This window comes from Panthera onca, chromosome B1 (assembly GCF_046562875.1).
Source record: "Panthera onca isolate mPanOnc1 chromosome B1, mPanOnc1 haplotype 2, whole genome shotgun sequence".
NCBI classification, from domain to species: domain Eukaryota; kingdom Metazoa; phylum Chordata; class Mammalia; order Carnivora; family Felidae; genus Panthera; species Panthera onca.
In genome coordinates this window covers 60,954,328-60,971,009 of record NC_138342.1, presented here as the reverse complement: position 1 = coordinate 60,971,009, position 16,682 = coordinate 60,954,328, and the positions used below count along the sequence as shown (strand labels likewise).

The 16,682-nt window shown below is 35.9% G+C and overlaps 1 protein-coding gene across 1 annotated transcript in view; it reads left to right on the top strand.

The window, feature by feature from the left end:
- The window catches only part of CDKL2 (cyclin dependent kinase like 2), a 51,755-nt gene extending 38,828 nt beyond the window's left edge, over positions 1–12,927 (top strand). The window contains exons 11-14 of the mRNA XM_060654854.2: positions 2,319–2,442; positions 2,811–2,917; positions 8,552–8,640; positions 10,781–12,927. Of these exons, the coding sequence (XP_060510837.1) occupies positions 2,319–2,442; positions 2,811–2,917; positions 8,552–8,617 (297 nt within the window). The 3' untranslated portion in view covers positions 8,618–8,640; positions 10,781–12,927. The remainder of the gene's footprint in view (positions 1–2,318; positions 2,443–2,810; positions 2,918–8,551; positions 8,641–10,780) is intronic.
- Positions 12,928–16,682: the final 3,755 nt, after the last annotated feature.

Genomic DNA, 16,682 nt, shown 5'->3' with positions numbered 1-16,682 from the left:
CATAAAGTGGAACCTTAATTGTACGTGTATCATCCCAACCTGTCACAATCATAAATGTGAAAGTCTTAAAGTTTAAGTAAGTTTTGTAAGTCTAGATGTTTAAATATATTATTTAAATGACATGTTTTAATTTTTTTAGTAACAGTAAATTTTCTTAACTTAATACTTGGTGATCAGTTCTCTTTTGGAGTAGGTGACAAGATAAATTGTTGTATCTCACATAAGATTTTTGGTGAAAGTATTCTAGGGGTGCCTGGGTGGCTCAGTCAGTTAAGTGTCTGACTCTTGATTTCGGCTCAGGTTATGGTCTCATGGTTTGTGGGTTCAAGCCCTGCACTGGGCACTGACAGTCAGAGCCTGCTTGGGATTCTCTCTCTCCCTCCCTTTCTCTCTGCCCCTCCCTTGCTCATGCTCTATCTCTCTCTCAAAATATATAAATAAACATTTTTTTAAAAAAAGAAAGTATTCTATTTATTCATTTAATAAATATTTATTGATAACTTATTATGAGACACTGGAGATGAATCAATCAATCTCTCTCTTCAAGGAGCTCATGGTCTAGTAGAAGATCAACAAATTAAAACAGTGTCAGATTATAAGAATGGCAGCATGTACAAGGCTCAGAGGTTTTCTGAAGGTTCAGAGGAGTGTTACTTTGCTTAACGTAACTGCCAGAATGCTTCTTTTTAAAGTTAACTTAAATCATCATCACTTTTCCATTGACTGGTCATCTCTGAGTCAAGACCAAAATCCTAACAGGGCTTATAAGTCCCTGATTGACCCAGGTCCCCATCCCTCTTATTCCACCCCTGGCTACTCTCTCTCTCTCTCTCTCTCTCTCTTTTTTTTTTTTTTTGAAATTTTACTTGTTTTTAATGTTTATTTATTTATTTTGAGAGAGAGAGAGTAAGAACGTGAGCAGGGGAGGGGCAGAGAGAGAGGGGGGGAGAGACATAATCCCAAGCAGTCTCTCGTGCAGAGCCCAATGTGGGACTCCATCTCACATTGGGATCATGTGAGATCATGACCCAAGCAGAAATCAAGAGTCAGATGCTTAACTGCCTAAGCCACCCAGGTGCCCCTGGCCTCTCTTACTCTTGGTCAATCTATTGCAACCCACTGATTTCCTTATATTCCTTGAACCTGGCCAGACATGCTCCTATATTTGGGCTTTTGCACTTATTTCCTGTGCTTTAGAACATTCCTTCCCCCAGATAATCCAAAGAATTTGCTTCTTCTCCTCCTTGGCTTACATGAAGCCTTATTATGAGGTCTTCCCTAGTATTAGAACTCATTTTGTCTCGCATTACTCTCTTTTCTCTCTCCTGGCTTAATTTTTTTCCATTACATACACCTACCAGCCTCTATATTTGCTTATTTATATATTGTCTGTCTCCCGAACTAGAATGTACATTTCCAAGGTAGGAATATGTGCTCTGTTTTCCTTACAGCTCTACCCCACACCTAGAACATGTCTAGCACCATAGAAAATGCTTACAGATTGTGGTGAATGAACTCTTGTGCCAGGGAATGGAGGTGTGGATGTATTCCCAAAGAGTATTTTTCTCTCAAATTTCCCTTGTCTACCCTTCTCGTTATCCTCAGAGCTGAACAAGAGTAGCCTTCTTTTCATGTCTCTCATGATTTGGGCATTACATTTGCTTTTCTTTTAATTATTCTTGGCCCACGATTTCTGTATCCACAGTACTTTCCTTTTTTTAATACCCTACTGATTTCTTTGTAGATATTTTTGTGTTTTACATTCTTGATCTGCTTTGGAGGATTACTTTGATCAGCAAGGCTTTCAGAGTAGCTGGCTCAAAAGCACTTTGCTGGAATTGATATCAGCCTTCTTTCAGGCATTGCATAATCAAAACTGGCTGTCAGTTTTAGATCTTATTTCTGTTTATCCTTATTTTTAAGAGGCCGTCAAAAAAAGAGGTAGAGATTAATGGGAAGAAGACACACTTGAGTCTTAATGAAAATTATTGGAGGCAGAACTTTGCCTAAACTTTCTACAACACGTAGGTTGAAGACCAACCTGAGGTCTGAACTTACTATTTTTTGGACATGCAGATAGGTTTTTTTAAACTAATTATTTTATAACTAATTTGAACCAAGAGTCTTAGCACTTACTCTATTAAAAGAACAAGCAGAAAATTCCAAATAAAGAAACTCAAAATCTCATTACAGGACTTCTGAAGTTTTGTGTTATTCTTGAATTCCTAAATTTTAGGATATCAATATAGTAGTTACAAAAGAGGCAAGCCCAGCTTACCTGAAGGCTAATTCACTTGTGTTAATCATTCTGATCTTAGGTCCCAAGTGAAAAGAGCCTACTTCAGGCAAATAAGAAAAGAAGGGAATACTCAAAGACAGATGTCCGTTTGCCTGAACTGAACTATAATCATCTCCCTGAACTAAGAGCCTTGGAAGGCATAGGTATGTATAATACTTTTCAGCCTTTTTGTTTATATTATTTAAAATTTATGTTACATTGGAATACCTGCTGGCTCAGTCAGTGGAGCATGTGACTCTTGATCTCAGGGTTGTAAGTTTGAGTCCTATGTTAAGTGTAGAGATTACTTAAAAATAAAATCTTAAAAAATAAATAAAATGTATGTTAAGTAAACTAAAAAAATATTAAAAGTAAAAAATTGTAGTAACTTTATGTATTTCCATATGTAAATATTTACAGACTTATGTATGTAAATATGTACACTAAGTATATACTGAGGGACAGCTATAGAATGTGGAAAACTAATACAAATGTCTAATTTTTAAATGTGTTTGTGGTTATTTTTATCTAGCTCGAAATTCCAGGTTAATAAGGAAAGAGAACAAAAATCTCTCAGAATCTCGAATTCCTTCTCTGGCCACTATTGACTTGCACGCCCCCAGTATTGGATTACATCAGGTACAGAAATACTTTATAGGTTAGATAGAATTTGGGTCTCATGTCCTTATTAAAGTATCTTAGGGAAAGCTCACTCTTAAGGATTGGGCAGGTTTATTGGTGGGATCCATACAATTTTGTTTGTCAAAGTTTTTCTTACTGTTCATTGCACTTAGTACCTTTATTACATGTATACTTATATAGACATTTTCCAGCTTACCGTCATCAGTTTTTTATAGATTAAAATTATGTGTGTGTGTGTGTGTGTGTGTGTGTGTAGCCTAGCTATGGCTTTTATATAACTTTTGTGGTAACTCATAGTATTTCACTGAGTTAACCCCAAAGCTATAACCTATCTTCCACTCTTTGAATTGCCTGTATCCTTTTAAAATGTATCCTCTATTTAACACGTTTCCCCAAGACTATCTACTTTGTGCATGTTAAAGACTTGCTATTCTATATATAATTATTTTTCTATAATTTCTCTCTCTTAATTCTACAGAATATTTATGTTTCTGCTGCTTTAATAACAGTCCTATCACTCATTTTTACATTAAGAAAACTCGCAAACTTTTAAATTCCCTGAGCCAACCATAACTGGGTATAAACTTTGGATATGCATCATTGTACTTACAGATTTCTCACCTCTCCTTGATGCTAGGCAACTTTTGTTTTGGAATTTAAGTCTCCATCCTCATTTAAGTATTGCCTCCATATCTATGTGGATGTTTTTTTCTACTACTGCGCCTTAAATAGTTTGGTAGAACTCAATCAACAAGGGAAATTATGTTGTTGAGGGCAACAAATTACAGAGGCAGTTACACAGTGACCCTGAGAAAAAGGTTTTTTGACTGCTATTACTTTGCCTTATCTCTTGTTAACAATTTCTGCAGCAATATAATCAAAGCTAAATAAATTCCTGTTGCATGAAGATTAATTACCATCACAAATTTTACTTTTAGGAACTATAGTATCTCAATAAATTCCTTGTACATGTCTAAAATTTAATGTGGATTTTAAAGGTGCAGGATTTTTCACTTGCTGTCTGTGAGGGTACTATTGTTCAAAACCACTTTTCAGGGTTCACATAACCAAATCTTGTCTCATGAAATAGAAGAAAGGCTTTGGCAGCCTTCATACGTCAGTATTTTTATTTGGTTGATTTGAACTATTCCTTTGATATTTATAAACTTGTTCTGCATTTTTACTCTTAAGTTTATTTGTTCATTTCCCAGTTGTATTTAAAATACAATAAAGGAGAAAGTAGGTGTAGTGAAAAACACAAATCAACACCAAAATAACATGAGTTTATATGTGGAAGATGTCAGTGGGAAGAGAAACAGCGAGAGACTGAAAGCAAAAGGCTTTCTGGCAGAAGCTGTGACTTGCCTTGCACTCTTACGTTATGGTATGGATCAATACGTTGAGCTTCATTTTGTTTCCGTGCATAACACAAACATTTTCACATTTATAAAAGTCTATTATGTACCTTCTGGAACACCCGTAAGATAGGTTTTTGTAAGTAAAGTATTGCATAACCCGTGGACTCTGTCTCCACTTGTCCACCTCCTGCACACTTACACACATTATATACTTCTATGTGTATGTATCTACATATTTTTTCTCTAAGTGGTGTTTAAGCATCATCTCACAAATTTTGATGTGTTGTGTTTTTCATTATTGCTCAGTCCAAACATTTTCTTAGTTCCCTTGTAATTTCTTCTTTAACCCAGGAATTATTTAGAAACATGTTGTTTAGTAGTTATTTAGCGTTTCCTTAGATATTTTATTATTATTGATTTGTAATTTAATTCCATATGGTCAGAGAATATACTGTGTATGATTTTGATTATTTTAGATTCATTGAGATATGTTTTATGGCTCAGCAGATGGTCTATCATGGCGAATGAACCTTGTTTCCTTGAAAATAATGTATATTCTTCAGTCGTTAGACATAGCCTACTACAAATGCGAAATTAGATTAAGGTGGTTGGTAGTATTCTTCAGATCTTCTATATCCTTAATGATTTTTTTGTTTGGTTCTATCAGTTCTTGAAAGAGTGCTGTCAAAATCTTTCACTGACTGTGGAATTATTTACTTTTCTCTTATATCTGTTTATTTTTGTTTCCTGTATTTTAAATCTCTATTATTAGGTACATACACACTTATAATAGTTTTTGTCTTCCTGATATATTATCACTTTTATCATTAGAAAATGCCTCTCTTTATCACTTGTGGTGCTCTGTGCCATGAAACCAATTTTATTTGAGATTAAAATAGCCACTCAAGCCTACTTATTTGTCTCCATGGTTTATCTTTTTACTTTTATACTATCTGTTTCTTGTTGTTGTTGTTGTTGTTTTAATGTACAACATTTCATAGAAGTAGGGTCTTTCTTTTGTATCCATTCTGTCAATTCCAATTCTGTTCATTGGAATGTGTTTCCTATTACAGCTAGTAAACTTCTACCAACTTAAAATATTTACTGTCTCACAATTTCCATGGGTCAGAAGCCTAGGAATAGCTTCTTCTCCCTTTGAGTCTCACAGACCCCAAATCAAGATGTCAGCGGGACTGCATTTCTTTCTGGAGACTCTAGGGGAGAATCTATTTCCAGGCCCGCTCAGATTGTCAGCAGAATTGAGTTTCATGAGGTTGTGGGACTGAGGTCCCTGTTTCTTTTCTGGCTGACACCTGGGGGATGCTGTCAGCTTCTAGAGGCTGACCACATTCCTTGGCTCATGGTCTAGTTCTGCCATCTACAAAGCTAGTAATAGTGATCAAATCCTTCTTACTCTTTGACCCTCCCTTACCTCCCCTTCTGCCTCATCTCTGACTTCCTCTTCTGCTTTTAAGAGGGATGTGATTGGCCTTGCAGGCCTACATTGCACCTGCCAGGATAATCTTTCTATCTTAGAGTCACCTGATTAGTAACATTAATTCCACGTGCAAAGTTGCTTCACAGCAGTAGCTACAATAGTTTGATTGACTAACCAGCTGATATCTTTAGAATTCTGCCTGCTAGTAAATACTTAGGCCATTAACATTGAATGTGATTATTGATATATCTGGATCGAGCTCTATGTTTATATGTATGTGTATATAACAAATATATACATATATATAACAAATACATATATATATAACAAATATATATATATATTTGTTGTTGTTTGTTTATTCCTTTGTTTTCCCTTTTTAGTCTTCTTTTGTATTTGAATATTTTTAGGATTGGCTTTTGGGTATATTTCTTGGTATTATTTTTTTTAGTGATTACTCTAGGGATTGCAATATATATTAACTAACCTTCCACAGTCTACTTAGAGTAAATATTGTACCACTTGTAAAATGTAGTGGTAAGCATATGTCCTTTTACTTCAACCTGGACTTTATGTTAGAATTCTTTGTCTTATTTACATACACTGAAAACCCCACTACATTGTCATATATTTTGCTCTAAATAGTCATAGATATTTTAAGCAATTTATGGAAATAAATAGTCTTCTATATTTACCTAACTACCTGCTGTTTCTGTTGTTCTTCCTTTCTTTCTTAAAGATTATACTTTTATTCTTTGGTATCATTTTTCTTCAGCTTGAAAAACTTCCTTTAGCATTTCTTCCAGAGCAAGTCTGATGGGTGACAAACTCTTAGTTTTCCTTCATTTGAGAATGACTTTATTTTGCCTTCATCCCTTAAATATATTTTCAATGGATATAGAATATGAGTTGGTAGGTTTTTAAAAACTTTTTTCTCCCAGGACTATAAGGACATCATTCCTCTGTCTTCTGATCTCTCTGATTTCTATCAGAATGTGGGACATTCTTAGGCATTTGAATTGTTCATCTGTATGTAATGTTTCATTTTTCTCTAGCTCTTTTCAAGATTTTATCCTCATCGTTTTGTGTTCATTAGTTTTAATAAGATGTGTCTAAGCATAGTTTTCTTTGTATCCTGTTTGGCATTTGCTGAACTTCTTGATTTGAAAACCTACTTCTTTTGCCAAATTTGGAAGTTTTTGGTCATTATTTCTTCAAAAATTTTTTTCTGCCATAATTTCTCTCTCTTTTTTTTTTCTGAGAGTCCAGTGACATAGATATTAGACTTTTTGGTATTTTCTACAAGTTCCTGAGACTCTGCTTTCTTTAATCTTTTTTTTTTCTTTTTTTATCTTGGCTCTTCACATTAGGTAATTCCTATTGATTTATCTTTAAGTTCTTCGATTCTTTACCTTGTTGTTTCCCTTCTGCTATTAAGCCCATCCAGGGAGATATTTAAATTTCAGATGCTGTTTTATGTATGTATGTATGTATGTATTTAGAGAGTATATGAGCGGGGAGGGGCAGAGAGAGGGGGAGAGAGAGAATCCCAAACAGGCTCTGCCCTGACAGCACAGAGCCCAATGCAGGGCTAGATCCCACAAACCGTGAGATCATGACCTGAGCTGAAACCAAGAGTTGGATGTTTAACTGACTGAGCCACCTAGGCGCCCCCAGATACTGTATTTTTAAGTCCTAAAATGTCCACTTGGTTCTTTTTTAGGGCTTATATTTCTCTGCTAAGAATTCCTGTTTCTTCATTCATATCGATCCCGAGATGACCCAAATATTGGGACTTTATAAACTTAATTAAGTTATATATGCCTGTATAGCATATATATTTCTGCATCTGTTGATTGCCATTTCCATTGAGAATTGATGACACATTCCTGGATCTTTTTATGGCCAATAACTTTGATTGTATCTTGGAAACTGTTAGTATTAGGTTGTGTAGCCTCCAGGTCCTGTTATAATCCTCTGGAGAATGTGGACGTTTTATTTTAGCAGGCAGTCATTGAAGTTTTGTTCTCACTGCAAATTCTGCCTTATCTCTTGTGAGAAATGTTTCAAATCTCAGTTCTCTAAGTCTTTGATATCGTAGTTTGCATCTGTCCTGTGCTTGTGTGGCTCAGGGGTTAGCTGGAGACTTGTGCAGGTAGTTCAAATCTCAGCTCAGTTCGCCAAGCTGTTGCTGCTCTGGGTTTGGAGCTGCTGCATGCATGCATGTGTCAGGAGCTGGGCTCAGACTCCCATCAGTCTATACACAGAATTAGGGAGTCCCTTGCTCTAGTTCTGTTTGCTCCAGGACCAACCCACCCCCATACTTTGTGGCTTGCAGGGTTTCTCTGGGAGAACAAGGGAGTTTCTTTCAGACTTTTAGCTTTTTGTACTTCTTCACTACTCTGAGACTAGGGCCTGCCTTTTGGGCAAAGTCACAGGAGCAAAAAATAAACAAAATTGGAAACCTACCCCCCATGTGAAGGATCACATTTCCAACTTTTGACCCCTCTCCTTAATCTCCAGTTGTTTTTCATATTTTTCCTAAAGGGTTTTTTGTTTGTTTGTTTGTTTGTTTGTAATAAGTAGGAGAGATGGGTTGTAGTGGGTTTACACTACCTTGGCACATCAGAAGCATCTTTTTAACACACGTATCACCAAAGAGGTCAAAGAATAACAGCCTCTTACTTCATCATCGTCTTCTGTGCAAGCAGCTTGCGCTATGAATGGTTAATTATAAACACCTGATACTTGAACAACAAGAATTGGGATTTTCAGGGGGGGAGTGAGACTTTTACAATTTTTGAGAATCTTTAATGCTTGATTATTAACTTCTAGGTCTCAGGATCTCCCCTGTTAGATGATTCGGAGGCTGATTTGCCTCGAATGGAACACCAGCACTGAGAGTCATTTTGGTTCTGAACTGGGTATGTCTGGTTTCTCATACTTAATGCAAAGAAAACCTTCCATGGAAAATATTTTGTAGCTTGCTAAAGGCCAAATTCTGCCGTTAAGCATTCTCTAGTGATTGATTCTGTGAGAACACCTGGTAGAGAAAGAATTGTGCCACTTAAAAAAAAAAAAAGTAGTATTTGTCTTTGGGATGAAATCCCTTTCCATGGAACTTACAGCTCTTGCCCTTAAACTAATCTCCTGTGTTTTACTGGATACAGTAAGGTGAATTCAGGGTGATGAGTGCAGTGGAAGGATATATACTTATCTCCCTTATCAGTCATTTGCCCTTTGGGCTCGTAAAGCAAGAAAGATGAAATGATCGCTTGGTAATCTTTTTCCCAATAAAGAGGGATCAGCACTATTCTAGATGATTGCCTTCCTTTTTATTTTTATATTTTATTTTTTATATTTGTTTCTGATGAACTTTATTATTGTCCTGCTACTCCACCACGGTAAAAAGGGAGCTACAAGCTCCAGGCCTGCACCATGTGTCTGCACAGCAAGAACAGGACCCACTGGCACACGTTCCCACCCCACCGGGGACCTACCCCCAGGAGAAATATGTTACAAATTTTTTTAAAAAGGAAAACAGAGTAAATTAAAAACTCACTTGATTAGGCACCAACAGTGATTTGAAAAATTAAGTGTCAATTTTAAATGGTAACAGGATAGCCTTCCTTTTAAATATAACTGTTTAGTACTAAAAAAATGAAAACCAAAGATCAGACCTTTTGAGTGGCAATTTGGTATGTGACCTCAGACCAGTCACCTAATGTTTAATATCTTATTAACTCTGTAAAATATGATGGTAATAAAATCCCACACTCTCATAAATGTACTGTTGGAATTAATCTGTTAACCTCCACAAAGCATTTATTTAATTTAATTTATTTTTTTTAAATTTACATAAGTTAGTTAGCATATAGTGCAACAATGATTTCAGGAGTAGATTTCCTAATGCCCTTACCTATTTAGCCCATCCCCGCTCCCATATCCCCTCCAGTAACCATCTGTTTGTTCTCCATATTTAAGAGTCTCTTCTGTTTTTATATTATTTTTGCTTCCCTTCCCTTATGTTCATCTGTTTTGTCTCTTAAAGTCCTCATATGGGTGAAGTCATATGATTTTTGTCTTTCTCTGACTAATTTCACTTAGCATAATACCCTCTAGTTCTATCCATGTAGTTGCAAATGGCAATATTTCATTCTTTTTGATTGCCGAGTAATACTCTATTGTGTGTGTGTGTATACATATATATATACATATACATATATATATACATATACATATACATATATATATACATATACATATATATATATACATATATATATACATATATCTCCTTTATCCACTCATCCATTGATGGACATTTGGGCTCTTTCCATACTTTGGCTACTGTTGATAGTGCTGCAATAAACATTGGGGTGCATGTGCCCCTTCAAAACAGCATACCTGTATCCCTTGGATAAATACCTAGTCGTGCAATTGCGGGTCGTAGGGCAGTTCTATTTTTAATTTTTTGAGGAACCTCCATACTGCTTTCCAGAATGGCTGCACCACTTTGCATTCCCACCAGCAGTGCAAAAGAGATCCTCTTTCTCCGCATCCTTGCCAACATCTGTTGTTGCCTGAGTTGTTACTGTTAGTCATTCTGACAGCTGTGAGGTGGTATCTCATTCTCCACAAAGCATTTTGAACGTCTGTGACATCAAATATGAATTTACTATGAAGTGAACAAATCTTAAGTTTTAATTCCTCATTGGTACAGGGCCCTTTCCAGGCGCTGGGAGACGTCTTTGCAATGCATTCGTTATACGTACTATATAAACTGTAGCCTCTATAAAACTTGGATCTATTTTGTCAAAACTGATCATTATTTACATAAAAGGAGATGGTGTGCTACACATGACAGTTTTGGTTGATAATTATCCTAAAGGTTTTCTTTAAAATCTTGTTTTTGTTATATACGGTCTTAAGTTTTCTTAGACTGTGTAATACTTACAATATTATAAATATATTCAATGTGAGAAAGCAAGTAAGATATAAATCACTTTCTAGAAAGATTTTTATGTAAACTGTTTGGTTGCCTGTATCCCCCTGTGCTTTTAGATGCTACTCTAGCCCTTGAGATGACATCTTCTTGTGACCAAAGTGCTGATATCCTACAAAGAGAGATTTGTGGTTTTGGTCATTTGCTTTTGAACTGCCTGCATTTTCTGGGAAAGGCCTTGTAGAAGAAAAAAGACAAAGACTTCCAAGTGTTTTGAAGGAAGATTGAACAAGTGCCCCTCCCCAACTGCTATCCCATCACCTTTCAAGTCCACTGTTGCTATTTCAAGATATATTCAATGGAAGAATAGTGATATGGTTCTTGTTCCACGAATGTGTATTTACTGTTAGTAGATTGTGATTTAAAATTACCCAAGATTAAAAATGAGTTTAAAAAGGGAGAGAGAAACATTATAATGGTTATGTTATTTATGCATTGAACTCTGTGTTATCTGTATAAATGTTTACATTTACTTAGGAATGGGTTTGGTGGTGGTAGGTGATAAAAACTAGGATCATTTGAAGAAATGAAAAAACTAGGATCAGTAAGAGAAAATGTTTCCTTTACCATAACTTACCTATTAATATACTTTTAAAAAGCTTGCTTGTTTCTAGGCTTTAAGGAGATATGTAACTGCTCTCTATGGATAGATGTATATCTTTGGTTTCTGTGATTATCGTGATTGATGTTTGATCATTGTACTATGGGAATCTGGCCTCTCTGCTGATCTTCTATGAACCACACTGATCCAAATTTCTCAAAGAAGCCTTTTCTTTCTCATGACTTAGTATGACTCTGACATCGGGTAGTCCTCTGTATTGTGAGATTCTGGAGCCAGTGTTCCTGCGTGCGGGAACATGATTATGGAATGAGAATAGTGAAGGAGAATTTTGTAGGTATACCTTGGAGTTGAGGACTATGCTTCTCCTTGAAAGGGGAAGTATATACATACAAAACCAGGAGATGGGAAGCAGTGTTACTGATTGACTAGGACTGGTTACTTTTCTCTAGGCCAGTTACTGTTGAACTCCCCAGCTGAAGAGGCTTTGGGGAGGAAGTGTCCACTGTTATGGACCTCACTCCTGTCCACTGATAGTTTGAAGGTGATATCAGACAGAACCCAGAGATGCTCCTGTCTTCTCATTTCCTCAAACACATAGGCCTTCCCAAAAGCTCTTCACGAACATGCAAAAATATCTACCTACATACAGTCCACACACCGTTTCTCATGCCCCAGTCCATGACTTCCAGGTGGGAAGTTTAAGCCAATTTGGCTGTAGGTTTTTGGCTTCTAGGTTGCTGGTCACACTCTGAATTTATTTTAGAGAATGGCTGTTAAGGGGACCAGAATTTGTGTGGTTTTTTTTGCCTTAACCAGTTAACAATGTGTTGTTTTTTCCAAAAGGCATTGACTAAAACTTAGCCCAAGAATTTAACTAATACTCTTTTCTATTACTCTGAGGAGCTTAATAGTAAAATTCTGACCTTAGATACTTTGTCCTCAAAAAAGCAGGACATTCAGGAGGAGGCAAAATGAGAGATTCCAATGTAGAAGTCTATAGGTGGTTCAATTAAAATTTGGTCTTGATTTTGAAACTCTATTTTTAACCTCTGACCAGGTGTTTGACTACATTGGTATGGCTAATATGCTAAAGACAGTTAATGTATAGACATTAATAGGCTTCACATTAAGATATTGTTTCATTTTTACTTAAAAAATATTGCCAATAGACTGTACAGTATGGAAAGAAGACAATATTTCAAAGTCAAGTGGCTTTCCAGCTTATTTCAATGTTATTTTTATTTAAAGATCAGTGTAAACATATCACCTCAATGACTGAGGATCTAAGATCAATTACCTTTTTGTCTCTGTATTTGCTTTTGGTGTATTTTGCCTATTGACACATTTTGTGAACTTTAGAATTAAGGAACTAAAAATAATTTACTGTAAGTGCAAGTTGAGATTCAAAGATCATATCTGGTTAGAACCTTGGCAGAACTACTTGAAAAAGAAGATTTTGCAAACTGGGCCTATAGATACTGAACCAAAGTAATTCTTTCTTTCAGCTTAAGATTACTTTGCTCTCCTTAGAAGAATATGGTTAAGCCTAATAGGAAATATGTATACGTATTGGTGGGGAGAAATGGGCTTGCTGTGTGGATGTATGTTTTAAAATGAATAAATATTATACCTTACTGAGCTCCATAGATGGCTTTATTTGCATTTATTTAATGAAGAGAATACAAATAATGTGTATAGCACTGTATGGTACTTAGATAAATTTTAAATTATCTGTTAATTTTTTTGGGGGGAAACTTTGATATAGAGGTGGCAAGTTATCTTTTTTAAATTATTTTAAATTTTAATTCCAGTATGGTTAACATATAGTGTTATATTAGTTTCAGGCATACAATATAGTGATTCAGCAATTCTATACATTACTCAGTGCTCATCTAGATAAGTGTACCCATAATCCCCTTCACCTATTTCACCCGTTCCCCCACCCACCTCCCCTCTGGTAACCCTCTGTTTGTTCTCTAAGGGTCTGCTTTTTGGTTTGTCTCTCCCCGCCTCCTTTGTTTTGTTTCTTAAATTCCACGTATGAGTGCAGTCATATGATATTTGTCTTCCTCAGCCTGACCTATTTTGCTTAACATTCTACTCTCCGGATCCATCCATGTTGTTGTGAATGACAAGATTTCATTCTTTTTTTATGGCCGAATAATATTCCACATATATATATATCCCATATTAAGATTCTTTATATATATAAAGAATATATATATTTTTTATCCATTCATGGATCGATGGACACTGGGCTGCTTCCATAATTTGGCTATCGCAAATAATGCTGCAATAAACATAGGGGTGCATATATCCTTTGGAATTAGTATTTTCATATTCTTGGGTAAATACCTAGTAGTGGACATTACTGAATCATATGGTAGCCCTAATTTTAATTTTGTGAGGAACCTCCATACTGTTTTCCACAGTGGCTGCACCAGTTTGCATTCTCACCAACAGTGCGTGAGGGTTCCTTTTCTTCCACATCCTTGCCAACACTTGCTGTTTCTTATGTTTTTGATTTTGGTAATTCTGACAGGTTTGAGGTGATATCTCATGGTAGTTTTGATTTGTATTTTCCTGATGGTGAGTGAGGTTGAGAATCTTTTCATGTTTCTGTTGGCCACGTGTATATCTTTTTTGGAGAGATGTCTGTTCATGTCTTCTGCCCATTTTTAATTGGACTTTTTATTTTTTGGGTGTTGGCAAGTTAGTTTTTTTATACAGCACATGATACAAGCTGCCTAGTCATAAAGTAACATGTCTTGTAAAGACTGCTTGGTCAAAGCTGTAACAGACCGAGGCTTAGAGTTTGGGTCTCCTGATTGAGAATCCTTTGCTCAGTTAGAATAGCTGACTTCCTATTGAAATGGGAACAAAGAAGTCATGTTTCCTTATGTGACTCTCTCATTATTTGTTCTTTTATCTGAGTTGTGCTACAATAGAACTTTCGATCTGCACTAAACTCTGAGTCAGACTAGACTGAAAAATGTGATTAACTTGTTTTCTAAGCCTTCCTATATAAAACTGAACCACTGGCAGGGAATTAGAAACAGCAAGGGTCACTGCTCCTAAGGCTTTAAGGCTGGTTCTTGTGAATTGGACTAAATGAATTTTTCTTTATTGTTTTGTGATGTGTTCTTACATTGGTAATGGACTCTTAACATGCCTCTATGTGAATGAAAAATTACGTTTTCCATTCACTGCTTTTATAAGGCCTTATTTTTTCTGTTTAACTTCAGACATGAGAAAATTTGCAACTGTAATTAACATACAGTGTATTTGTTTCTTAACATGGCCTTCTGAGAAGTACCTTACCACAAACCTTGACATCACTTCTCATCACTTGTAAGTAACTTGTGATTTAGAGCTTTGTGTTTATAGATGTTTGTGGATATCTGATGTTGGATGTACTATACACTGAGAAATTTTCTCTTAAAAAAATCCACCCACAAAATGTTATTTTCCTTTGTTTTCAGTGAAATTTTATTTCTCCCCATTACATAGCCTTATTCAATCCTTTCTCGTTCTACTTTGGCATGCAGGATCATCTGTAGAAGTGAGAAAGATTCTAGCAAAATTTTAGAAAATGTATCATTGGTTAACATGAATTTAAAATAAGAAAGAATCAGGGAATTGAAACTAAAATATCTCCATTCAGTATATTTCTGTCTCTAGTCAATGGGAGTATCTCCTATCAGTCACGAGAATAGGGTTTTTTTGTCAGTTTATACCCATTCAGCTATCTCCTTGCTTCTAGATATGGAAAGTGATCTCTATTAACATAGCTGCTAGAATTTAAAACTATCCCTCCTCCCCATGACAACAGTGTTCCAAGTGGCTACTTTCCTCCCCAACTTGTTTTTAGCCCCATCATTCCTTTTGCTTACATGTATACCTACTGTCTTTCCCCCCAACTATATGTATATGTATATGTATATGTATATGTATATGTATATGTATATGTATATATCTACATATCTCTATATATCTATATTTATATATAGATATATAGATATTTATATCTATATCTATATTTATATATAGGTATATAGATACAGATATAGATATGTAGATATAGATATAGATATGTAGATATAGATATGTAGATATATAGGTAGTAGATATATAGAAGATACTGTGTGTGTGTGTGTGTGTGTGTGTGTGTGTGTGTAGAAAAGTTGTTTATTAAGTTGTTCCTAGACTCTCCAGAAGAGTCAGGGCCTGATTCTGAGGTCCATATGCAAGAACAATAATCCAGGGTCATCACCCCATTAAATTTTCTGTGTCTCTAAAGATGGGAACTATTCTAAAGAATAGGATTAGGGAACATCCTATTTATCTATTTTTGTTCCACACCATCTCACACAGTGATTTCCATGTGACAATAGGAATAATCCTATGAAGGAAGGAATATAAGCCGTATTTTATAGGCAAGTTACTAGGCTTAAAAGGCTTAAGGAATTTACTCAGCCCCGCTCAGTCAATGGTAGAGCAGTGTGTGTTTGTTGAAATAAATATATGGGTATGGTTATTTAGAACTGGAATGAATGTAAACTTTTTTGTTTAGATAATATAAACTTTGGGAGATTAGACTCCTGGAGTCACATGCTTCGTCATTCACTTATGGAGGAGGAAGTGCGTTTCTCTAGCCACCAGACAAAACTTCACTTCACTCTAAGCCAAATTTGGATATTACTCACTGTGAATCGAGCACTGTAGCCAGGGGAATGGCATGCACCTATTGGCTTGAGCCTCTGTTAAATTCCTTTATCTGAATTAATAATGACAGGAGCAAAAGGAAACAGGATTCTTCTGATTGGTTTAGGCCAATGTCAGTTTACCTGTGGAACCACCCAGCTTGGAGAATATACATAGAATGGATACTGGAGAAACAGTCACAAAGCTCAGCAGAGATGGATATTTGGAGCTGCAAAAGGTAGGCTTCATTTTAGATTTTGACTGGTTCTGCCAAACTGTACTCCAAAAAATGCTGTACTGTTTCCCACCAACAGTGTATGAGAAAGTATTTCCTCACACCCAGAGCATATTAGATATTACTAATAATTTCCATTTTGACCAGTCTGATGGGTGGAACTCATCTCTTTAGTTTATATTTTCTTGTTTACTACTGAGGTTACACATATTTTTATATAATTATTCTTTTCGTATGTTTATCAGTCATTTGGTTTCCTTCTTCTGTGAATAAAAGATATTAAAGATCTTATGGGGTGCCTGGGTGGCTCAGTCGGTTAAGCGGCCGACTTCGGCTCAGGTCATGATCTCGCCGTCTGTGAGTTCGAGCCCCGCGTCGGGCTCTGTGCTGACAGCTCAGAGCCTGGAGCCTGTTTCTGATTCTGTGTGTCCTTCTCTCTGACCCTCCCCTGTTCATGCTC